The sequence below is a fragment of the Oncorhynchus mykiss genome, chromosome 13 (genome assembly GCF_057628025.1).
Source record: "Oncorhynchus mykiss isolate SJ-2025 chromosome 13, ASM5762802v1, whole genome shotgun sequence".
Taxonomy (NCBI): domain Eukaryota; kingdom Metazoa; phylum Chordata; class Actinopteri; order Salmoniformes; family Salmonidae; genus Oncorhynchus; species Oncorhynchus mykiss.
The window spans coordinates 40,929,368-40,954,423 of NC_143034.1; the positions used below are offsets into that span (position 1 = coordinate 40,929,368).

Below are 25,056 nucleotides of genomic sequence, written 5' to 3' on the forward strand. Positions count from 1 at the left end.
GTAAGTGAGCTGCTGATGCCAACCACACAGTACAAATTCCAAGCATGCAGATTACTTGTTAAATTCTTTAATTATTGGATTGTATATTAACATCATTAATAACAAGCAATAAAAGTTAGCAAAGATTTGCCTCAGAAATATAGATCTGAGGGGGAAAGTAGGTGGCGCCAGTTTACCATAACAGCACATCATCCCTCTGTCTGTTGCCTTGGAGACAACAACTGCCCTTGTATAAGCACTCAAACAGTAGGCTTATAGGAATTATGATTAGCCAGGCATTCACATATATAAAAAGAAAGGTGTAAAAAAAGTAAACAAAAGAACCTTGCTCAAGTCATATTTATTCAGAACACAACATGCCCCGTTTACACCGTTTAACTTCCACTGACTTGTGTTTCCAGCACTGACACCATTGTGTGGTAGGCTGTGATTTGTCAGAATTCACAGATGCCGCACTTGCTAATATGGGGAGTTACATCAGTGGCTTGCCCTGCACTGACAGAGGTGGAGAGACTTGACACACCTTCAAAGCTCTGTCTTGTTTATAGACATCAAACACCAGTATTATCCTTGACCTCAGAACAATTTCTGATGACAAATGTAAAAAAAAATGCTAATTGAATTGAACACACCACATAGACCACACAATTCAGTAGTGCCTCATAGGGCCAATAGAACTATTAGTGTTCTTGTGCCAACCTCATCCCTTAAATGACAGGACGTTAACTTCATCCCCCCAAAAACAAACATAAAATCTCTGAAATAGTCTAAGGGGATTCCATATCAGAGCTGAGCTGGTTTATTCACAGAGACAGGTGGCTCAATTCTGCAAACTTAAGCATCAAACCATTTTGAAGGTGAGAGAAGCGAAACAAAACAAAACAGCACAAATGCTTATGAGAGGAGGAACATGCATGTTTGTTGTGATCCTGAGTCTCACACCACAGGGAAACCACTTCACATAATAGTATCAACTCGGTAAATCAAAACATGGCAAGTAATCAAGCCTTAAAAAGAGCCTTTCAAGGGTCATTCACATACATTTGAATGGAGAAAGGGGAGAGAGAGAGAGAGAGAGAGAGAGAGAGAGTAGTGACAGTGTTGTTATCAATTAAAACATATGTGAGTTTACAACATGGATTGTGACAATACAGGTTTGAAATCAAGAGGACCATTGCTGTGCATCTTAGGCAAGGTCTTGAACCTGATTTGCTTTATGCCGTGCTGTATATTAGTCCACAAGGCAACGTGATAGAACTTCAACTGGACTTTATGAACCTGATTAGCGAGTGCTTGGCTTGATTGCCTTCAAATGACCCCTGATCATGAAGGCTGAGTGCTGTTTGTTTAAATCATAGTCGATTTGCTAACGATAGCTTGACATTGTGTATGACTCAATATCATAACCTGAAAATAATGAGCAAAACATGTTACAGAGTATGTGTTAAACCCCCTGTTAAGCCAGTACAATGGTTGTTACTGCTGGGTTTACATACCGATGCCTTGAATCCATGCCATTATTTTTTATGCTAAATGAAGGCACTTAAAATACTAATTTCTTGCTGTGATTTGTTGCACATGAACATTTTTAGGTCTGAGAAAACCTGGATGGATTCCTGTCTTATTGATCTGAAGGCTAATAATTAGATGTTTTGAGAAGATGCGCCAGTGGAGATTACCAGCAATCCAAAATGGCACAGTTTCTGGGAACATTAGGTCATTGTGATTTCCACTCAGTCAACTCAGTGTCTTTTCCTTTCACAACATCTTTTAAGTTTGCAATAATACCCAATTATTCTGTTTTTTTAAGCTTTTTACATGTCTGTATCATCCAATCCATGTCTGACTATAAATTGATATTGCAACAAAAGGTACAGACTTGTAATGCTAAGCTAACAACAATGTTCTGGCAAACGTTTCTGTGATACTCTTGTTTCCAGCTACGCTGCATAATGAACATTTCAAATAATTTTGTCAGGTACATGCTTCCATTGGTGTTAATGTTACAAGTCAGCAGGTTAGCAAAGCAAGAAAAAAATATGACTGTAACATATTCTGTCAGTAAGGAAAATGACAACCAAAACGGTTAGCATTATTCTCCAGGCTTCAGTGATAGTAACGTGGAGGTGGTTTTCTGCCATTATCTCCAAGGAAGTTTTACAGTACAAAATGAAACAACAACATCATTGTAAACCCTGGGTTTTTAGGACTTACTTATTAGGATTTCACAATCAAAACAGCAACCTTTTCCCCAATGTTTAATACATCGATCTGTCTCCTCAATGACATTAAGTACCACTCAGTCATAAAAAGAAGGCCATCTGATCTGTTAAAAAAAAAAACAAGAGTAAAGAGTGAAACAAAAATACTAATTAATTCCACTATGTCCATCAGTTCTGGCCAGACGGTCTTGATTTTCCACAGGAATCAAATGTTTCTGTTTGGCCAGCTGACGTCTCCCAAAAGGTCTGTAAAAATTACTTGAGGTTAATGCTAAGGTAACAGGAAAATCTGATAGGTAACGTTTCCAAGGAATTCTACTAACAGCACAGTGGAGAAAAACATTGTTGAGCATTTCTCAAGAATCTCAGATTACCAACCAGTCAGAGGAACTCTCCCACACGATCCTGTGGGCAAACAAACACCATCCACATGCTTAGGGATCATGATTTTGGAAATAAATAAATCCAAAGCCATGTGAAACTTCTAGAGATACGGATATAGCTACTGGTCTCAGTGACATTTTTAGAGATGCAGATATAGCTACTGAGCTCAGTGATGACTACAAGCAAAAGTGGAACTACAAAACACCTGGTCCTTTCACAATTCATGTGACAATTGTGTTTGTTTGATTTCCTTTCTCACTTCATAATCTTTTTCGCACATGTCTTTCTCTTTGTACTCCAAGACAGACCTCTCACATTATCTGCTCATCTTTCTTCTTCCTGACGTTCGTTGACACAGTGGTTCTTCTCCCCCTGTTCTCTTGTAGCTCAATGTTCCCTGAGAGCCCTAGGTCTACCTTACTTCCATACCATGAGGGGTCTCTCCTCGCGCTTCTGCCAGGGACTCTTCTTGTTCCCCTCCTCGTCTTTATCATCGGCATCCTCCCCATCCTCGGGGCTGGTTGCTGAGTCCCTGCGTGTCACCTCGCTGGTGGAGGTAGTGGTGGTACTGCTCCGGGCACTGTTATCCCGGCTGCGGCCCTTCCGGGGGAACGTGCCACCGCGGGGGGTCGTCTCTGGGGCTTCGTCCAGCAGAGGTGCCAGAGAATTGTCCTCTGGAGAGTACATGGCAGTGTGGCTCTCACTGCTGCTGCTGGGGGGGTCTGTGGTGTCGATGCAAGGGAGTTTAGTATAGGTCTTCCCTGCGTGACCCTTCCTCTCAGCCGCCGCTGCAGCCTCTTTTGCTTCCTTGGCCTTCCTCTCCTCCTTTCCCTTCCGCTGCTTTATGTTGGCTTCACGAGCGACGTCTACCCTGTTGTCATGATGACTCCCCGTGGCTCCTCCACCTCCCCCTCCTCCAGGGATGCTGAGAGATTCTCCCCCCAGCTCGATGTAGGAGTGACGAACCAGGGAATTGGAGCGACCATCCAGGGAGACGAACCAGGCCCGGGGATGCGGCTTCACCCCCAGCTCAAGAAGCTTCTTCTCCGTCAGCGCTTGCAGCTCTCCGTTCATCTGAGATATGGTGTTGTCATTGAACAGGACCGGGATGCGGACTGGAGCCGCGTTAGGGTCCGAGGCCCAGTTAGAGTGTCCCTCTGAGTCCTTCCTCTGCTGGCCTGGTTCTTCCCCATCCTCATCCTCCTGTTGATGATTCTGTTGTTGCTGGTTCTGTTGTTTCTGCTGCTGGTTCTGGTGTACCTGTCCCTGCTGCCTGGGAAGGGTCATGCTAACCTGTATTCCCTCCATGTCATGCTGCATCTGTTGCTGCCTCTCCAGGGCCTGCTCCACAGCCGACAGGTCCGACGACAGGCGCATGTAGTGGGCCGGGATGACCAGCGTGGGCACAACACTCCGGTACATGCTCTCCTTCATCTGATCCATGGAGTGGCAGAAGATGAGCTGGCCGGGCTGGGTGTTTAGAGAGTTGGGCCTGGCTAGGAGGTCCCCGGTCTGGGACGCTGAGTACTCTGGGGGCAGGCCAGAGTACTCCTGGTAGTGCCCAGCGAAGGGAGGCAGTAAAGATGGTGGAGATGGTGGATCCGAGGAGTAACCCTGGTTGTCGTTGGCATTGTGATTGTGGTGGTTGTGGCGATGTCGAGGATCATGGGTATTATCCTCCGCTGAGCTGAAGCTGCGGGTGTCGTTGTGGAGCAGCTGCTGAGGATCCAAGTTGTTAGTGTTAGTAGAGCGTGTTGTCACCTTCATGGGAAAACTCTCACCACCGCCACGCCTGGTGATGTTGTCCGTGTTCACCTTGGAGTGTCGCCTGGCCTTTCCTGGGGGCGTGTGCCGGAAGAAATCCTCCCTGGAGCTGTGGAGATCCCGGGTGGAGGACAGGTCTGATTTGAGGGTGTCTGGGTCACCCCTGGTGGAGGAAGCTGTATCGATGTGGTCTGAGCTGATGAGGTTGAGGTGGGACATGGAGGTGCATTGATCTCTCTTGGAACCATCCAGGCCGGAGGAGACATGCATCTTGCCGTGACGGTACTGTTGCCGCGGTTTCAGACATCTCCGCCTTAAACAAAACATAACAGAGAAGGGTAAAGGGAGAATGCAACCAAACACACATTTTAACACCCTGTAAGACAGGAAATGAAACAACAAATAGACTCCAGTTTCCTTTTTTATTTTTACATTTTTTTACCCAGTCCAGTAATAACACCACAGGGTTGGGGTCAATTCCATTTAAATACCAGTCAATCCAGAAAGTAGTTCCAAAATGTCCTTGTTGAAAAGCATTGAAGAGAATTGGCATTGGAATGACGATTCGTTGAGTAGCTAGTTCAAAACTAACGCTGGGTTGGAAACAAAAATGTGCTACACTGGGATTGACTACTCTAGGACCTGAGTTGAGACACGCTGAGCCTGATACCAACCTGCAGTAGTAGAGCAGCAAACAGAGCAGCACCAGCACCAGCAGAGCCATGGAGCCCAGGATGGTCAGGAGGAAGACGGTGTGGTAGGTGGTGATGTCTCGCAGGCCCGTGGGGTTTAAAGCTGAGCCTGCAACATAGGGGTACACTGTAAAACATTTCCTGTCATTTTTATAGTAAATTACTGGTAGAACAGTAGCCTGTAGGTTACTGTAAATCTACAGTAAAATACAGGCCGCACACAAGCCAGTAAATTACTGTAGATTTCCAGGACCTTTACTGAAACACAAATGTACAAAATATTACTGTAACACCTGACTACAGCTACATGCTGTATTTCCCGAATTTACAGTGCATTACTGGAAGCATAGTAGTTAGTAAACTGTTGCACATTTACAGCGCAGGCTAGCGCCAACAAGTGAGTGCATTATCTAAGTTTGATTAAAAAAACACATTTCACAGTCATAGCAAGTAAAACGTTTCTGTAACTGTTACTGAGAATGTTGTTGTAGTTAAGGATACATTGGTCTTCTATTTGTAACAATATACCTTTTGATGTATCTTTGCCCACCTCTGGTTACTGCCAATATTACGTTACTGTAATATTCACAGTAATTTGCTACCAGATTCCTGTGAGTTACTGTAATATCAGTGCAACAGTACAATAGTGTAAGAAAGTAAATGCTACTATAATCGTAAAATTTGTATTTTACTGTAATTACATGGGATTGGTGCAAGCAGGCTGGCTGCTAGGTGTGTGTATATTACAGCATATTTATGAGTATTTTGTGTTTTATATCACTTGCACTTCTTGAGGCGTAAAGAAAGGCTTCCAAACGGGCTGTGATTAAAGTATTGATGGGGATACTAAGCTTCTTGAAGTATTGAGGCTTTCCAGACAATTCTGTCAAAACAGGTTCATTGTTCAAGGCTTTGATCAACACAGCTTACTAGTGGCACCTGCTGGTCCAAATAATTCAGAACAGCCAAATTATATAGACGACGTCTTCTACCAAAACAGGTGGTTGTTCGACAAAATGAAGCTTCGGACGTCATTGATCACGTGCTTCTGATAAAGAGATACAGGCACACCGCTTAGAAGTGAACTGCTTAGTGATTTCGACGCACGTATTGGAGCGTCGGTATCAAGCATAACATCGCTAGATTACAGGGCAAAACACTCAACAGTAAAGGTTTAAGACTCACTGCCGCTCTGACCTGTCCCTATACACATTCATTTGTTAGGGCACTACTACCATGTTCAATTGGTACAGCAGTCTTACAAACAGGTGCAAAAATATAGCTACTTACAAGGCATGCCTCGAAATATGTTAATGAGCCAAATATTCTTCCCCTCCCACAGCATTTTTCCACAGTGCACCATAATTTACAGAATGTTGCAGTAAATACATATTAAAATAGCAATACAATACTTTCTTGTTAAATTGTATTGTAATAAAGTTACAGAAACAGTGAATATGTAATTATATATTACAGCATACCAATGAATATTTGGTGTTTCATATCACTTGCAAAGGCCTTAACAAAGACTTCTAAACTAGCAGTGACTACAGAGCAAAAACGATCAAAAGGACATAGCTAAACAATCAACCATTAAAGGTTTGAGACTTGCTGCCACTGATTTGTCCCTTACAAACATTAAATTGTTAGGGAACTAAATTATATATTTATTATTATTTAACTAGTCAGTTAAGAACAACTTCTTATTTACAATGACGGCCTACCGGGGAACAGTAGGTTAACTGCCTTGTTCAGGGGCAGATTTTTACTTTGTCAGCTCGGGGATTTGATCCGGCAACTGTCCCAATGCGCTAACCACCCCATGCTACCACATATCAGTTAAATTGGCACAGCACTCTCACTGACATTTGGAACAAATAGCCTCTTACAATGCACACCTCAAAACATGTTTATGACCCAGAAACAACAATAACACTAGAGTTCAAAAGGTGATTGGCGCTACAAAAATACAGTATGGTACTGTAACTATTTTTTTTTTTGCAGTAAATTTACAGCAATTTGTTACAGTGATAAATAAGATACTAAGACGGGCCACATCTGCAACAGGACTTCCTACAAAAAGCTTTGTAAGATTGACCGAGCACAGCCCCTAGCTATACAGTTTCATCGCAAAAGTGCATAAACAAGTGTTCGTGACTCAATTTGTATCTCATATTGATATGGTCTTAAAACTTCTTAGGGCTGAAATCCCGTTAACGGGATTGATATGACAACAGCCAGTGAAAGTGCAGGGTGCCAAATTCAAAACAACAGAAATCTCATAATTAAAATTCCTCAAACATTTTTATTTATTTCACCTTTATTTAACCAGGTAGGCAAGTTGAGAACAAGTTCTCATTTACAATTGCGACCTGGCCAAGATAAAGCAAAGCAGTTCGACACATACAACAACACAGAGTTACACATGGAGTAAAACAAACATACAGTCAATAATACAGTAGAAAAATAAGTCTATATACAATGTGAGCAAATGAGGTGAGATAAGGGAGGTAAAGGCAAAAAAAGGCCATGGTGGCAAAGTAAATACAATATAGCAAGTAAAACACTGGAATGGTAGATTTGCATTGGAAGAAAGTGCAAAGTAGAGATAGAAATAATGGGGTGCAAAGGAGCAAAATCAATAAATAAATACAGTAGGGGGAGAGGTAGTTGTTTGGGCTAAATTATAGATGGTCTATGTACAGGTGCAGTAATCTGTGAGTTGCTCTGACAGCTGGTGCTTAAAGCTAGTGAGGGAGATAAGTGTTTCCAGTTTCAGAGATTTTTGTAGTTCGTTCCAGTCATTGGCAGCAGAGAACTTGAAGGAGAGGCGGCCAAAGGAAGAATTGGTTTTGGGGGTGACCAGAGAGATATACCTGCTGGAGCGCGTGCTACAGGTGGATGCAAGTATCTTAAGCCATTTTAAAGGTAATATTGTTGTTAATCCCACCACAATGTCCGATTTCAAATAGGCTTTACAGCGAAAGCACCACAAACGATTATGTTAGGTCAGAGCCAAGCCACAGAAAAACAGAGCCATTTTCCAGCCAAAGAGAGGAGTCACAAAAAGCAGGAAGAGATTAAATTAATCACTAACCTTTGATGATCTTCATCAGATGACACTCATAGGACTTCATGATACATAATACATGTATGTTTTGTTTGATAAAGTTCATATTTATATCAAAAATCTCAGGAGACATTGGGCACGTTATGTTCAGTAGTTCCAAAAACATCCAGTGATTTTACAGAGAGCCACATCAATTTACAGAAATACTCATTATAAATGTTGATGAAAATACAAGTGTTATACATGGAACTTTAGATACACTTCTTCTTAATGCAACCGCTGTGTCAGATTTCAAAAAAGCTTTATGGAAAAAGCAAACAATGCAATAATCTGAGTACGGCGCTCAGAGAACAAATACATATATCCGCCATGTTGGAGTCAACAGAAGTCAGAAATAACATAATAAATATTCACTTACCTTTGATGATCTTCATCAAAATGCACTCCCAGGAATCCCAGTTCCACAATAAATGTTAGTTCCGTGACAGTCCGTAGAAACTTGTCAAACAATGTATGGAATCAATCTTTAGGATGTTTTTAACATAAATCTTCAATAATATTCCAACCGGAGAATTCTAACGGGAGATACCTCTCATGTGAAATGCGCGTTACCAGCAAGTGACTGCTGGCAGACTCATTCCTCTCTCATTCAGCCCCCCTTCATAGTAGAAGCCTCAAACAAGTTTCTAAAGACGGTTGACATCAAGTGGAAGCCTTAGGAAGTACAACATGACCAATATCCCACTGTGTATTCGATAGGGGCTGAGATCAAAAACTACAAACCTCAGATTTCCCACTTCCTGGTTGGATTTGTTCTCAGGTTTTTGCCTGCCATATGAGTTCTGTTATACTCACAGACATCATTCAAACAGTTTTAGAAACTTCAGAGTGTTTTCCATCCAAATATACTAATAATATGCATATATTAAAAACTGGGACTGAGGAGCAGGCAGTTTAGTCTGGGCACCACTGGGCACCTTATTCATCCAAGCTACTCAATACTGCCCCCCAGTCATAAAAGACAGGGATCGTCAACTAGATTCAGCTGCGGGCTGTTTTTTATTTATTGAGCAGGATGGTCAGGGGGCTGTAACATGCAAATTGACCTCAAAAAGCTCAAACAGATATAATATTTGACTAAAGCATAATCATTTCAAACCTTGCTGACATTTGTATACAATCACATAATTGCTCTACTATCTGTGGGAATACTTTGGAACAGATTTTCAAAATGAAAAAGTATGTTTTTTGCTCAGAAAACATGGGAGTCCAAGTAAAATCACCTGCGGGCCGCTAGTTTGGGAACCCTGTCTTAACCCTTGTGTGGTGTTCATGTTATTGTTCTTCACCCAGTGTTCGAGGGTCTGTTGGACCCAGACCATTATTGGGTTTTTAAAACAACATTTTTAAAACAATAAAGCCAATCTACATCAAAATATTTCATACTTACATGTTGACTTATATCAATTGCAAGCACTATAGACAGCATACATGGTTAATATTTGCCATTTACCTCTGCTAGATCACATTTATCAATAAAAGCTCTGCTCGTTTAAAAAAAAACATATTATAATCAAGAAATGGGTGTAATACATCATGTTAATCTTGAACAAATGATAAAACAAGGTTTTCATCACTATTGATGTTTATTGCTTTGAAATGAACAAATTGAAAGCACACATTTTACGGAAATGATAAATGATCCCCATTAAACACAAATTAAGGCACACCACATGAGGGACAGAGTTTTACTGTGTGTGTGTGTGTGTTGCAAATGTATTTCTTGGACTTCATGCATTTGTACTGTGTCTTCTTGACCTTCTTGGGTCCACACACATCGCAGCGCTTCTTCTTGTGTTGCTACCGGCTGCAATCTAGAATGATGAAAACACTTAGTTCAGGAATTTTACTAACGTCTCACTCACTCACATACATGTATATAGTTACAGCAGGCCAAGGTAGGAGAGTCAGGCACACACACGTGCAACAACATCACTCACACTTACTTCTGGTATTGGAGTTGTTGGTTCTGTTGGTCGGTCGGATGGGGCACCAGCATCTTCCTCCTGAATCCTCCCCACGATGGCTGCAGAAGATGGGGTCCCTTGGATATGTTGGCTCCTCTGGACTTGAGGTCTTACCAATGCCTTGTCCAGCTCCCTGAGAAAGAGCCGTCTCCTCCGGAGCTTCCCTCTGTCCCAATCTGGGGTCAATGCCATCCAGGTATGCCGAGATGTCAAATATGTTGAAGAATATCACAAGTGGCCAGTGTAGGGTTCTTCTTTTGCAGCTGTAGCCAGTCACCAGCTTGTCTAAATTGTCCACCACTCCTTTTGTGGCATTGTAATCCATTATGATTTCTGCTTTTAGATGTTCGTGGCCATAGATTCTCCCATCCCTATGCAGTGTACTCATGAGTACCACATTTTTGCCTTTCTTTGGCACGTAAGACACAAGGGACGTGTCAGCCCGTGAACACAAACTTAGAGGAATTGATAGGCCTGTTCCGTGTATTCAACAGCCGAGGTGGGAGCTCTGGATTGTTTTTTCGTTACTGTTCCTACCATCGTCAGCTTCCTCTTGAGGAGCTCCCTTCAAATCAGTGCAGTCCAGTATGATTTTCTGGATGGTGTCTGGGATGAACAGTTCAAAAGCAGACTCTATGTCTTGCACATGAGTAACCGCCATCCGCGTCGGCCCTGGTTGCATCCTTATCACATTGGCAGCCATGCGGGGTGGCTCATTCCTTGGGCAAGAAGACCATTCAATTTCACCATTTTTTGGCATCTATATTTTCCCTATGCAAGCTGCTGATGAGCCGGTAGGTGAAGGGCTGGTCCTGGGGCTGGCGCGGGGTCAATCGCATTCTGACTAACTGTCAGAATCCGAATTGACAGAGACATGATCCTCATATTCTGAACATTCTTCATCTTCCAAAGTGGAAGACACTCCTTCCATTAGCTTCTCTCTCTGCAAAAATGATTTCTAAGGCCTTCTGAGCAGAGATTATTTTTGCCATACTGATTGATTGTGGTAAGGAGCCGCACATGCAAAACTATTTATTTGTTGTGTCCCTCCCCCAATTTGCACCTGGCTGTGGTAGAGTGTGGGAAAATACAGATTTCTTTACAATGTATCGAAATAATGTATTGTAATAACATTGTGCAGGTTCCCAGAATATTTCACACACTACAAAGAGTATGGAGTGCAAGAAAAGTGGGACGCAGGCAGACACGGTTCTTGGTGCTATGTTGAAACAGCAGGCCCAGGGAGGAGGAAGACAAGAGTGAAGGCACACAGCAAAACTTATGTTGAATTTTTACTTGTTTTCGAACACCACACCAGGGGTTAAGGGAACCAAGATGACAGTGGGGCTATAGAACAAATGTCAGACTGATGCAGTCCCGAGTCTGGGATGGGCAAAAATGACAAAATACAATTACAAAACACCATAAACATCAACGTATCAAAATAAATGATGAAATACTTGTATTTTGTCATCTATTTCATTAAAATATTGTGCATATAATATTATGTATTTTAAATTAAGAAATGGAATTTGGGTATTATTATTGGCCTTGTTTCGGGACGGAGTTTATTAGAATAACGCTCAGCATGCTTCGCATGTCATTTTTACATATACATTTATATTTTGTTCATTTCTGCAGATGCTCTTATCACACTACAGTGCCATCAGACTTCCGATACCAATGTAGGGCGAAAGGGAGCCACAGAATTGTGAACAGCTATTACAAAATGGTATAGAAAAGTATTTTTGAAAATAGAAATTACAGCTCTCGAAAGTATCTTGTTACAAAACATATTGGGAGTGTAATTCATCCCAGTGTAATACAAATGTCAAAATACTCAGAAGTAATTTAAATACGTATTTCAAATACATGTAATGGAAATACTGCCCATCTCTGGACATAGTTACTGTACCTGTGGTTGAGGGAAAGGCAGCCAGCCAGTATCCTAGCTGGTTGGCCACAAAACTCCATGTCAGCTGTGCTTCTCCTTTCTTGATGTATCCGGTTCCTTTCCTAACCCAGAGTCCTGTTGAAGTACAAGTCAACATGAGTACAGAATTAGTTAGAGGAGAGTTATAATTACAGTAAACACTGTATGTCAACTTCCTTAACAATTTCAGAGATGTGTGTGTGTATATGTAAGATCTTTATCAATCCAAAATATATTTTAAAAAAACTGTACAGTGATTTCCAACCTATTTTTTTGCCAATGCTTGCTCATAATCCCTGTACACAGTCATTTCATGGATAATCAGTATATTATTTTTAATCCCGGAGTGAGCAGATGGAAGAGCTCCATAGTTACTGTACTGAACGTGTGCTGTGAATCTATTGCTCTACGTGATAAGGCCAGGCGGTGTTATGCCTTCATATCCAGTGATGTCTAGCTTGTCGGGATAGAACACACACATGATGAGCGAATAACGTGATTCGGGGAAGGGAGACAGCTTTGAGTCCAGGCAGATGCTTTTCCGACCCGAACCACAATAATGAAAGAGGAGCAATAAAAAAGAAGGAAAAAAAGAAGAGAACGAAAAATGACAAAATAAATAAAAACTTGGCCACAAAAAAAAAGAAAAAAAAAAAATCCCATGATGCCAGGTGCCCTGAGGAGAGGGACAGGATTCGGTAGCGTAATGTGTTTTGACAGGGTGACCTTGGCCCACAGTACACCCTTCTACATCATCCTCCCTCTCCTAAAATAGTTTTAATTTCTGTCATTCTCGTTAGCATTTTCAGGTTGCAGAAAACATAAACACAGAGGCAGGTTCTGATTAGGCCTACATGTGTCCTGAATGATTTTAACACATTGTAGGGGAGAATGGAAACAGTGGCCTAAAATAAAAAATGTCAAGCTTACCGTACGATATAGCTTATGATTAATAACATATTTAAAAAAATAAACATAACAATGCCTTTCAATTCGAATAAGCAATATAACTGTTACTTTAAATAACTATTAGATCAATATCATCTGTTTCCCTTAGACTACAAACATTTGTTGGACTCCTCTTTTAGTGCTAATACCCCGGGGCAAGGGAAGTCTGTGAATATACTGGCTTTGTCATCATAGCAGCAATACAACCAGGGCCTGCATTAACCAAACGTGCTTATCTAGGATCAGGTCATCTTATTCTTTATGATCTAAAAGTCCAAACTGATCCTAGATCTCGGCACTTCCACTGACGCTTTGTGAATACAGGCCCAGGCATGAAAATCCATTAGGGCTCTATTTATTAGTCATGTCTGACATCTCTACTGCCCATTGGCTACAGCTATTATTAGACGATCTGGCATCCACAACCTCAAACATTGAACCACCTGAGAAGTCAACCTAGGACGTCTAGGCTACACTTTGAGCCAAGCTCTAATTAACACATCCTAAGTGGTGTGAATATATACACACTTGGCTAAAATGGTATAGTCAAAAATCCTCTAAACTAGGGGTAGAAGGGAGGTGAGAGTGAATTGATGTGTGATGTGTGTCATGCCAGGTAACTGGAAGATTGCAAGTTCAAACCCCCGAGCTGACAAGGTACAAATATGTCGTTCTGCCCCTGAACAGGCAGTTAACCCACTGTTCCTAGGCCGTCATTGAAAATAAGAATTTGTTCTTAACTGACTTGCCTGGTTAAATAAAGGTTAAATAAAAAAATAAACTGATCTAGGAAGTGCCCGACCATGGATGTAGTGTTACATGTTGACCACTAGGGGTCAGCATGCACACAGACGAACAGTAGCAGGGGCTTTTGTTAATCTCCTCATCATAAGGCAGGGGGATTTCCAAACCACCCCCACACTATCCCCTGACAGAGTATGCGCATTATACAGCCTCTGCTTGTCTTTCTGCCGAGTCCATGTGTGTGTGTGTGTGTCATCCGTCTCCAAAACAAACACAGACTCATATCCTTTCCTCTGTCACAGCTGAGTCAGGAGAGATAATGGAGCCTCTGATCTAGAGTCTCCTGGGCTATACGGAACAAGAAACACTCCTCCTTTCTCTTTTAAAGACGCCTTGAAGGAGGAGGATGGGAGGAGATCACATAGGAGGGGTCATCAAGGACAGAGAGAGAGAGAAAGAGAGAGTGTTCCTCTTGACTGACGAAAGGGGTCATGTTCAACTTTGATTCAACTTTTTGGGCTCATCATCACACTGTTCTCTTGTACTCATTTGTCATGCAAATGGTTATGCACAGACTATACGCACACCCACATATGCACAAACTTGTGATTCAGTCCAAAACAAATCAATTTCTCTCTTCAGTGGCAATATCCACACACGCTCCATATTTCCTCTCAGTCGCAATCCTGACTGACAGTCAGCAGCCTTGTATTACAGCCCACTTAGCTCTCCCTTGATAGTCCTGTCATAGTGCCACAGCGTTCCACAGCACCCACCAATTAAAGGCTTCCGCTGCAGCACCTGATTCTATTTGCTAGAGTGTTCCAAGTGCTCCTGGCAGGTGTCCCCAACCTCCCCAAACATCTACAAAACTCATGGTGGATTTAAAGTCTTGCAAGTGTAACCTGGCACGCTGGAGGAGTGGAGTGTGTGTGTGTGAGAGAGAGAGAGAGAGAGAGAGAGAGAGAGAGAGAGAGAGAGAGAGAGAGAGAGAGAGAGAGAGAGAGAGAGAGAGAGAAGAATCTGGTGTCAAAGCTGACTCTGGAAGAGAGGCCCGTGCATCCAGACTTACAGTAACTCGTAAATCTAGAGGAGCCCCTGGGGATACTAGACTCGAGGCCCATTTTTCTACTCAACACTGATCTTAAGCTGCACAGGAGTATATTTCATTGCTCCGTGTGGGATTCTACAAGTCTAGTACTTGCTGACATTGGGTGAACCTGCGATGTTACTTGATTTGTTTTGAGTAGAAACTTCCAGGTTTACTGCTTCTGCATAGGTCGGGGAAAAGAAGAAGGTTACTTTGTTGGACGTAAGTTAAACCACGATGCATACAAAAAATGATTTATGCCTAAATGCTGTCACCCAGACGTTAACCAGCTTTTATGTATACAATATATACTGAAAAAAGTACAATATACATGTACACTGTACTTGCTGCAGTACTACATGAGGGTTAGTGTGGGGCATTCTTAAGAAAATAAAAGCCCACACCCCCAGAGCTCTCTCACTGTGTGTGTGTGTGTGTGTGTGTGTGTGTGTGTGTGTGTGTGTGTGTGTGTGTGTGTGTGTGTGTGTGTGTGTGCATGCGGGTGTGTGTGTGTGTGTGTGTGTGTGCGTGCTGGGATTTAGAGGCGAAACATTTAGAGATGACACAGTTAACAACACATCCACCCTGGTGTCCACATTATAATCAGTAAGCTTCTCACCACCTGGCTGACTGTTCATTCTTTACCGCAGATAATGAGATGTGAGCTCTGCGCTGGCTGAGCCTCCCACTTAGTGGATGGTTGAATAAAAACCCACAGAGTTAAATAATGCATGAACCTAACGCTGCAACGCTCTGTTTGACAAATCCGTTTGCTTAAATCCTGTGCTGTATTGTAAAGATTTGATTTTACTCTCAGCCACTGTACAGAGTAAAACATTTTCATACATTGAATTTTTAGCAAACTGCTAAATTCAACACCCACGAAAACCCACAATATAAGCCATGTAGTGGAGCGAGAGAGTGAGAAATGTTTTTTTTTTTACGTGGGGGGTGCCTAGTCAATTGGCAGTAACCTATTTTGGCTCAATACTGAATGTTAGGGTCAGCACTTAGTACAGAGAGTCACAACCATTAATCCTCACATCATCTAAGCCATCCTAACATGAGGTGAGCAATAGTGTACAGCTAACTCCAACAGACAAGCTCATCACACTATTCAAAATCTAGCCGTCCACGACAGCTTTGTTGTCCCCCTTCTCCTGTAACTCAAAAACACTGACCCTCCAAATCCTCTCCTCCTCGCCTCCTCCCATCCATCCATCTGTGTCTCTGTTTGCATCTCATAACATGTTACCGTGGCAACATGAGGCCAGAGAGGCGGGGAACATTGCCTCCTCTGTCCCAGGGTTCCTAGAGCTACATAACAGGACTAATCACATCATCAGGCTTCAGGACAACAACACTCTACAGCTGCAGTTTTACACAAGGTGTTAAAAAAGGGTGTTGACACAAAGTCTGTTTTTCATGTTTTCTGCACATTGAACCCACAACTACGGTATCCGAATGGACACACCCATCTTTTGTGCATTGGGATCCACCGATCAATGCATGTCCATGAGTTCTAAATGCGATAGTTTCCGAGTTGCGCACGCATATTGCTCTCCGTATTTGAGATACCACCACGGAAGGATGCTGGGAATCCAAATAGACCATTGGGAAGACATATCCAGACTGGTTGGCTATTACTTTTTATTCATTAGGCTTGCTCTTCTCAGTTCCTTGTGCACTGTACCATCCTTGAAATCCCACTTCAAGAAGTTGAGGTTATCGTGGAGATCTGTAGAAATAGGCTTGGGGCTGCGTTAACACTGCCTATGAATACCCCCTTCATAATGCATTATAAACACATTTAGAACGCCTGAGCTATGAATCATGCATACTGATGAACGACACGGGCACTAATAACTGCTCATAAACTTCTATGACTAAATACATAATGCGTTATGAAGAGGGTATTCATAGGAAGCGTTTTACCAGGGCTTCTTCAGCATAGTTATGGTAATGTGAATCTCGGTAGGGAAATGCCAGGCATGTCAATGAGATCTGTAGTGATCTGCATGTCCCAGTTCAGACACACTGGGATGATAGCTACCATGGGAGGTCCGGAACGTTTGTCAAGAAAAGAAACAACCCTGGCATGGTGTTTTTAGGCATCGGTTCCATAAAGCAAGGGGGGAAAGTGAATGTATGAGAGAGAGCGAGAGAAGGAAAGAGATAGAGGCAGAGAGAGAGAGAAAGAAAGAGAGAGAGAGAGGGAGGCAGAGCAAGAGAGGCAAAGAGAGTGTGTATGTGAGAGAAAGAAAGAGCGAGAGAGAGAGAGTGAGAGAGGGAGACAGAATGACAGAGAACAAGAGAGAAAGAGGGAGAGAGTGTGTTTGTGTGTGTGTGTGAGAGAGAGAGAGAGAGAGAGAGAGAGAGAGACAGAAAGAAATGTTTGAGAGAGAGAGAGAGAAAGAAAGAGAGAGAGAGAGAGAGAGAAAGAGAGAGATGGAGAGAGTTGTGTGGCTCCCTCCCTGTGAAAGCATGCACAGCAGTTGTATAACAGTTCTGTCAGCCAAGTGAGCTGCAATATTCCAGACACCGAGGAGCAGCGAGGAGGAAGATTAACCCCATGTGAGTCCGGATCAGCTAGCCTGGGTATACCACACTGAACTGAGGAAAACACTGCTGAGCTGGTTGAACCAGGCTATCTGTGACCAGCTGGGAGTCCAGGCAGCCATAGTTAGAGTAGATGGACTGGAGGTTCCTCTTATTCGCCCCTTCCAAGCAGTGGAAGCTCAGACTACTGCCATTTGAGTGGATTTAGCTGGGATAAACGATTTGTGGTTCGACGGGGCAGTGCCTTGCTATCAACGGCAGTTTTTAATTGACAGGCATTTTTACGTATGTATTTCAGTATAGCAGAAAGCCCACTGTTGATGAACAAATGAAAGCCCACTGTTGATGAACAAATGAAAGCCCACTGTTGATGAACAAATGAAACTGGCTAAAGTATATACGAGGATGTTTCTGGATGTGGCTGTTATACAAGGATATTTCTTTTAAGGAAACCATTTTCAACTGACAGCACTCAAGAGTCGGCACTCCATCAAACAGATTGATGACACTTGTACATGGAGGGCTCTCAGTATTTGGTCAGCTATGATGGTGGGCGTTTCCCCCTTACCTGTCTTGTCGTCGAACCTCCACACGGGGACACTGGTGGCTGTCTGCAGGGGTGTGTCTAAGGGCAGGGGGATGCAGATATGGACGGGGTCCCACACCTGAACACCGGTCCCGTTACGACTGAAGAGCTGGGCATTGACTGCCGCCACCGGCGTCAGCTCCACCCAGCTACTGTTAGCCCCTGGGGAGAGACGGCACAAAGGTCTTTAGACCACCGACCAGTGTGGTGTACAACCCAACAGTAGAAAATCCCCAAACAAGGCTTGCTACCATGCTAATGCTACCATCATCGTGCAAACATCAGAATATTCATTATCATCGTCATGGTTGACCTGGTTCCCACTAGGTCAGAGGAGTCTTTCCAACAGACACTATCCATTGGCTTCTCATCATTCATGACACATTCAGACATAAGACTATGTAATCAAACTTTCCCCCTGGTTTCCTGCCATCACTTCTCATCATTTGGGACTTTTTGACAGAAATCTATTTCGGTCAAAATCTCTGGTTTTCCACTTGAGCAATTCTACTTTTTTTCAGCCAGTCTTTTACCCATGTACTTTCCCTTCATCCTTTCTTCTCTTCCTATCTTATCTCCTGTTTCCCTCCTACCCTCTCCTTTTCAACCCTCGCTGTTCGCCTCCCTCCTTCTCTCTCCCCCCCTCCCTCTGTCCGCCCTATCTTCTCCCTCCTCTCCCTCCCTCCCTCCATGTCTCACCTGTGGCATTGCTCTCCAGGCCCAGTGGGTAGGGGAAACCTCCTATCTCATACTGACTCTGTGCAGAGGTCAGCACAGCAGAGAGCTCTGGGTTGGTAGAGTTGAGGGCCAGAGCCACTGCTTTCCTCTGGAGCTGTATCCATGGCTGGTTTTTGACATCTGGAGGGGGAAGGGGTGAGAGAGGGGAAAAGTGGGGGAAGGAGGGGAAAGAAAGAAGGAGTCTGTGAGATTGGGGGTGCAACTGAAGATGAAGCATAAAGGTTACAGCATTGCCGTGGCAATCATATGGCCTATGAAAGTTGATCACCCAAAGTGAAGAGTTGAAGACAGTACTGTTCATAATCCTAGTAATAATAGAATACAAATATTTCCTCCCCACAAATCAGTTTTAGACAGACACCAAATCATTTATCTATAATTTATTCAGATTATACAGAAACAATCACGGGATCAACCCAACCCTCAAATTGAAATGACAACCAATCTCACATACAGTACAGTAGGAGCATCCAGGAATAGTGGCAACTTGCAGGATTTGCTGGTCTATAGTAAGACAATAGAGACTAACCCTGCAGGTTGGACAACAGTCCCCTAGTCTCCCTGCCTGTCAAACTATAATCCCATTCTCCCTGTTTGATTTGGCTTGCCACAAAGGAAAAAAGGAGCCTAAAAATACACTGGCACCTCGTAACGGTGCCACATGTCTGACATGATTAGTATTTGGTGAGCAATGGGGCCTGATCTGTGCAGACAGTCAGGCAAGCGTGTCCATGCAGCGGGTCTATATACTATACTGAACACCCCAGGCTGGCTGTATTGTAGCATCCATCTCTATCTCATCTCTCTTTCTCTACTGAACTGTGTGTATCCATTCCATTCCTGTGCTCATCGTTCCATTCCACCTCATCGCTCCATTCCACCTCATCGCTAGAGTAGCTTGTTGCCACTTCTTTTCTCGGGTTCTCTTTGTCAATCTCAGTGACACATGTGCTCCCTCTCCGGTCTCTAGGTCACCAGGCTGCTCGTTATGGTGCACCCCTGCCACCATAGTTACGCGCACCTGCACATCATCAGACTCACCTGGACTCCATCACTTCCCTGATTAACTTCCCGATATACAGTTGAAGTCGGAAGTTTACATACACCTTAGCCAAATACATTTAAACTCTGTTTTTCACAATTCCTGACATTTAATCCTAGTAAAAGTTCCCTGTATTAGGTCAGGTAGGATCACCACTTTATTTGAAGAATGTGAAATGTCAGAATAATTGTAGAGAGAATGATGTATTTCAGATTTGATTTCTTTCATCACATTCCCATACACACATTCCCATACACACAATTAGTATTTTGTAGCATTGCCTTTAAATTGTTTAACTTGGGTCAAACTCTCGAATATCCTTCCACAAGCTTCCCACAATAAGTTGGGTGAATTTTGGCCCATTCCTCCTGACAGAGCTGGTGTAACTGAGTCAAGTTTGTAGGCCACCTTGCTCGCACACACGTTTTCAGTTCTGCCCACAAATTTTCTATGGGATTGAGGTCAGTACATACGCTAACATACGCATACGGTAATATGTAAAAAAATATATAAATCTTCCTCTCATGAACCATATAACCAAATGATACTAAATGGTACATTTCTTAACATAATTTGAGAAAAAAAGCTAAGGGATTAACAAAGCTAGAGTTCTTGACAAATAAAAAATTGAATTTTACGTGTCCATTTAAACCACTGTAAATCCACCCCATAGTGGTCTATGAACTTAAAATGTGTCATCGCTATCATGGACATCCCTACAATGAACTACACCGAATTCGGTATTGATATCTCAAAACACAAGGAAACTATTAAACAACTCATTCTTTGCATGTGTAACGCTAATGCTCCAAATCATCTGCAATCATCTTCTCATGAACCATATGTCAGATTCACTACGGATTTTGTATATAGACTCATTACATCAGTCTTTAATGTTCTTGAGAAAAAATTGTTTCAGGACCATGGACAGATACATGATCCATCGCAGAGAAAGGTGCTCACCTCGATCCAGCACCATGGGTGGAAAGCACCAATCACTGGGCCGCACCCAGCACGGTGCAGCTTAGTAGGCTAATCAGCCTACATGTTTGAGATGAGTGGCGCAGGCCTACAAGCCAAGGGCATGAGAATGCCATGTCCCTAATTTGATAACGCATTTATTCTGTCAGCAAAAAAAACAACAGACTCAGAAATATTTACACAAGTCAAAAAGAAAACAAAGATGATGTACTTTCCACCACAAGGGGAAGAGAAGGGAGAGAGGGGAGAGGAACAGAGAGGGAGACAGAGAGACTTGACTCAACTCAAACTAAACTGTCTATTGTACAGCAGAATGTGTGTGTCCGACTCCAACCCCCACAACTGAATAGATAAGAGCATTAATCATGAGCGCACCGCTTACAAAACAGAGCGCAGAGCTCTCCATGCAGAATACGGCCTGTGCCACCCAACTATATCCAGCACAGTGGACTCACCTCCCACACAAGCACACAAGCATTAGAAATAATACATTGCAGCACACGATACATTATGTTTTGCATGTGTTTTAACTTTGTGTTGTCTATGTGTGTCATTTATTTAATTAAATTGCATTTTAATACAAAACTTGGTTGCCATCTCCTCCATGACGCTGTCATCTCTCCGTGTCCTGACCCATTCCCTCAGCACATTGGCAAATTTGAGGGTGCCAAGTTCACTTGCCTTGGTGCTCTGTATGGTCCTGGCTACTGCCTCACGTGGCCCGAACAGTGCTTCCCAACACAGTATGCAAAAGTACATTCTTTCCTTGATCGCCTGTTTGTGCAGTCCCCCAATTTTTGCACTCGTTTCCCCCTTGACACTCTTGTCACTCTTGTCATCCTTCAGAATGTCAAGTGTGAAGAGGAAAGTGCTGTATGCGGAGAAGACATTCAAGATTGGCTTTCGTGCGCTTGCACCACCTGGTTGGACACAGGCCACGGATGTTGGTCAATACTTCTTCCACACCAAATAGTGAGTCGTACAACTGTTGGTGCTTGTGTGACTCCCGTATGACAACTGACACACCCTGCACAACGTTCACTGTGTCAGCCACAAGGCTCACCTCGCGTGTAGACTCAACTCGCACGCAACTTCTTGCTAAACCAGATCCAGGGAACGCAGTTCACATAGGGTCGAGCCTGCACTCCTGATCACACTAAAGAACTGAGTTTTGGCCATAGAGTCGGGGGCATTATAGATCCCCCAAAACCTGGTGTGACTCCAGGTTCTGGTCGACGTACTGGAGATTGCATGAAAATTGTTCAGTGGTGCCATTCAGTTCATAGAAGGTACGCACGGCACAATCTCCCTCTGCATGGCGTGAGACAGTTGTTGAATGATCTTATTCTGAATGGTATCCAACATCCAGTTGTCTTTTCTCATAACTCATTCCCGTTCCTTGGGTAGATTGTATGTGTGTTCTATGATCAACTTGTAAAGCACACCATTACGAGTTGTGTTTCTTCTCTGAACACGACTCCCTTGTAGGCTTGGGCGGTATCCAAATGTTCATATTGTCATAACGTCCTTCTCTCATCCCGGGATTTACATTACTACCATTATTGCATACAAAAACGTAAGAAACGCCCATTGGGCCTCTATTACCAGAATGCTAACAAAACTTATAGAGAAATCACATAGATGCTGTTAGCTAAATGCTAACATAAACAAATTGCAAAGACAGGCACATCCAGCTCATGAAGTTATACAAGCATAGCTAGTAGCGATGATGGAAGAGAAGAACGTGTACACAAAGCAGAGGGGAGATGATTGGAGGAGAGAAACAAAGCACAGGGAAAAAATGGCAACTGTACATATAACTAATCTAGCGCTCTTTGACTTCTGGCAGAAAACCACTGTAAGATATCTGATGTCAAACCTTTAGTACAGATACAAGTGCAACTTCAACACCTCATGTGCGCCGCACAACAGACTCGCCGATAGATATACAACGCTATGGACCAGATCCCGCTCTCTCCCATTGTGCTATTTACAAACAAACGTGTCTGGCTCAACTGTTCTGGGGAACTATGGTAAACTTCATAGTGTAAAATAATGTGACAGGTGAAATGAAGAACGGAATCTGCTTCCTCTCCTAACACATGGCACAAGTTGACTGCAGGTATTTATTAAAAAGTAGCTACAAATATTCAAATGTAAAGAAAAACTTATAAGAAATAGTTTAGATGGTATTGACAGTATTGAAAAACCATCCTGTGGCTTTTTGAAAATACCATGGTATATGCTCAAGGCTGCTACTCGCTTGCGGCCCAAAAAATCTAATCGATCGAAACAATATCCCCGTTAAGTGAGCTGTGCACATATGAACTCGTTATCATTGGGTCAGTGCCACTTGAAACTTTGTTTTTGGACAATAATTTGTTCCTCCAGGTTAGATGGATGTCACATTGTACAATTTGTGTCTCCCCTTTTCTTAGGCCTAGATTAGATGGTTGCAGACAAGGTCGTTTTTTATTTATCTGTTTATCAGAGTCAGCAGTAGCCCATAGGCCTATACTATATACAATACAACTATTGTTGTATTAAAAAAGATTCTGCTAATGTCCCCAGTCATATAAATTGTAGTAGAATTGCATTAAATGTGTTTATATACACAAAAAGAAAGTACACTCAGTCACGCATTGAACATTGCAGTCTTTTTTTGTGAACAATGATCGAGATATACTATGAGCTTAAATTATGACTATCCAATCTACATTAAGAATAATAGGCTATTTTACATAAATTTGCAAATGTGATGACAGATAGATGTATGAAACACTTTATTTATTATAATATTCCTTAATATACCAATACACGTACACTGAAAATGTTTCACTCATCTTAAAGGGATGCTTTGGTATGTTGGCCATGATGCCCTTTATTTACTTCCCCAGAGTCAGATGAACTCATGGGTAAATTTTGTATGCCTTTGTGTCCAGTATGAAGGAAGTTAGAGGTAGTTTCGTGAGCCAATGCTAAATAGTGTTAGCGCAATGGCTGAAAGTCTATGGGTATCTTCTATGCTATAAGATACCCTAGGTCTATGGGTACATGCTAGCAGGTACCCATAGAATTCCAGCCATTAGCACAACTACATTTAACTTAAAATCATTGAAGCCAGCAGCATATCACCCTTGAATACCACTGCTGGCTTGCTTCTGAAGCTAAGCAGGGTTGGTCCTGGTCAGTTCCTGGATGGGAGACCATATGCTGCTGGAAGTGTTGTTGGAGGGCCAGTAGGAGGCACTCTTTCCTCTGGTCTAAAAAAATATCCCAATGCCCTAGGGCAGTGATTTTGGACACTGCCCTGTGTAGGGTGCAGTCTTTCGGATGGGACGTTAAACGGGTGTCCTGACTCTCTGATGTCATTAAAGATCCCATGGCACTTATTGTAAGAGTAGGAGTGTTAACCCCGGTGTCCTGGCTAAATTCCCAATCTGGCCCTCAAACCATCACGGTCACCTAATAATCCCCAGTTTACAATTGGCTCATTCCACCCCCGTAACTATTACCCAGGTCGTTGCTGCAAATGAGAATGCGTTCTCAGTCGATTTATCTGGTAAAATTACAGATAAATAAATAAAATACAAATGGTATCTACAAATTCATCTGACTCTGTGGAAGTAGATAAAGGGCTCCTCACTGCCAAAATGTAAACATAAACCATTAGGCAAATTGACCCAGAATTGGTATATGTGACTCACCACCTGGATTCGGTCTTATGTAGAAACATTTTAAATTGTGTTTTTAACATTGGATAAAAGTAGAGACTCAGAGCTACAAAATGAAATATAATACATTGCATTTTTTAGGAACAATGGGAAAGTAATTCTGCTTTGAAAGTTCATAAACTTGTAAACTCACTTTTGAGAAAATGGCCTTTGAATGTTTTGGAATCTAGTGAAGAGCTCTTTGTCTACACCCATTCAACATCGTTCACACCCTCTTAAGCTTTAGCCCCACACATCTCGTTTTGCTCTCGGAGCGTTCCAGAGTGCACACTTGACGATTTGGCCAATGATTGGTTTACCTCTGGATAACATTAAAACAGCCTAACCAGCTCTGCTGGCAACACTTTCATTATGCTTTTTTGCGGACGTTTACTGACACCGGCCATATTCAACAGGTGTTGTTTAATCCATAGAGACGTGAAGGAGAAGCTCGTCGGATGTTGATCTCTTCTCGGCTGGGTCCTCATTTGGGACCAAAGTTCCTTAGGTAAATAACATGTAAGATCACACACGTCACGTAACGTTAGCTAACGAGCCAGCCA

The 25,056-nt window shown here is 42.7% G+C and overlaps 1 protein-coding gene across 1 annotated transcript in view; it reads right to left on the reverse strand.

Annotated features, from left to right (window-relative positions):
- Positions 1–51: 51 nt before the first annotated feature.
- LOC110486133 (protein FAM171A2) overlaps positions 52–25,056 on the reverse strand; it is a 77,948-nt gene continuing 52,943 nt past the window's right edge. Inside the window, exons 4-8 of the mRNA XM_021557505.3 lie at positions 18,719–18,877; positions 18,002–18,181; positions 12,075–12,188; positions 5,045–5,171; positions 52–4,683 (exon numbers count right to left, since the gene is read on the reverse strand). Coding sequence (XP_021413180.3) covers positions 3,024–4,683; positions 5,045–5,171; positions 12,075–12,188; positions 18,002–18,181; positions 18,719–18,877 — 2,240 coding nt within the window. The 3' untranslated portion in view covers positions 52–3,023. The remainder of the gene's footprint in view (positions 4,684–5,044; positions 5,172–12,074; positions 12,189–18,001; positions 18,182–18,718; positions 18,878–25,056) is intronic.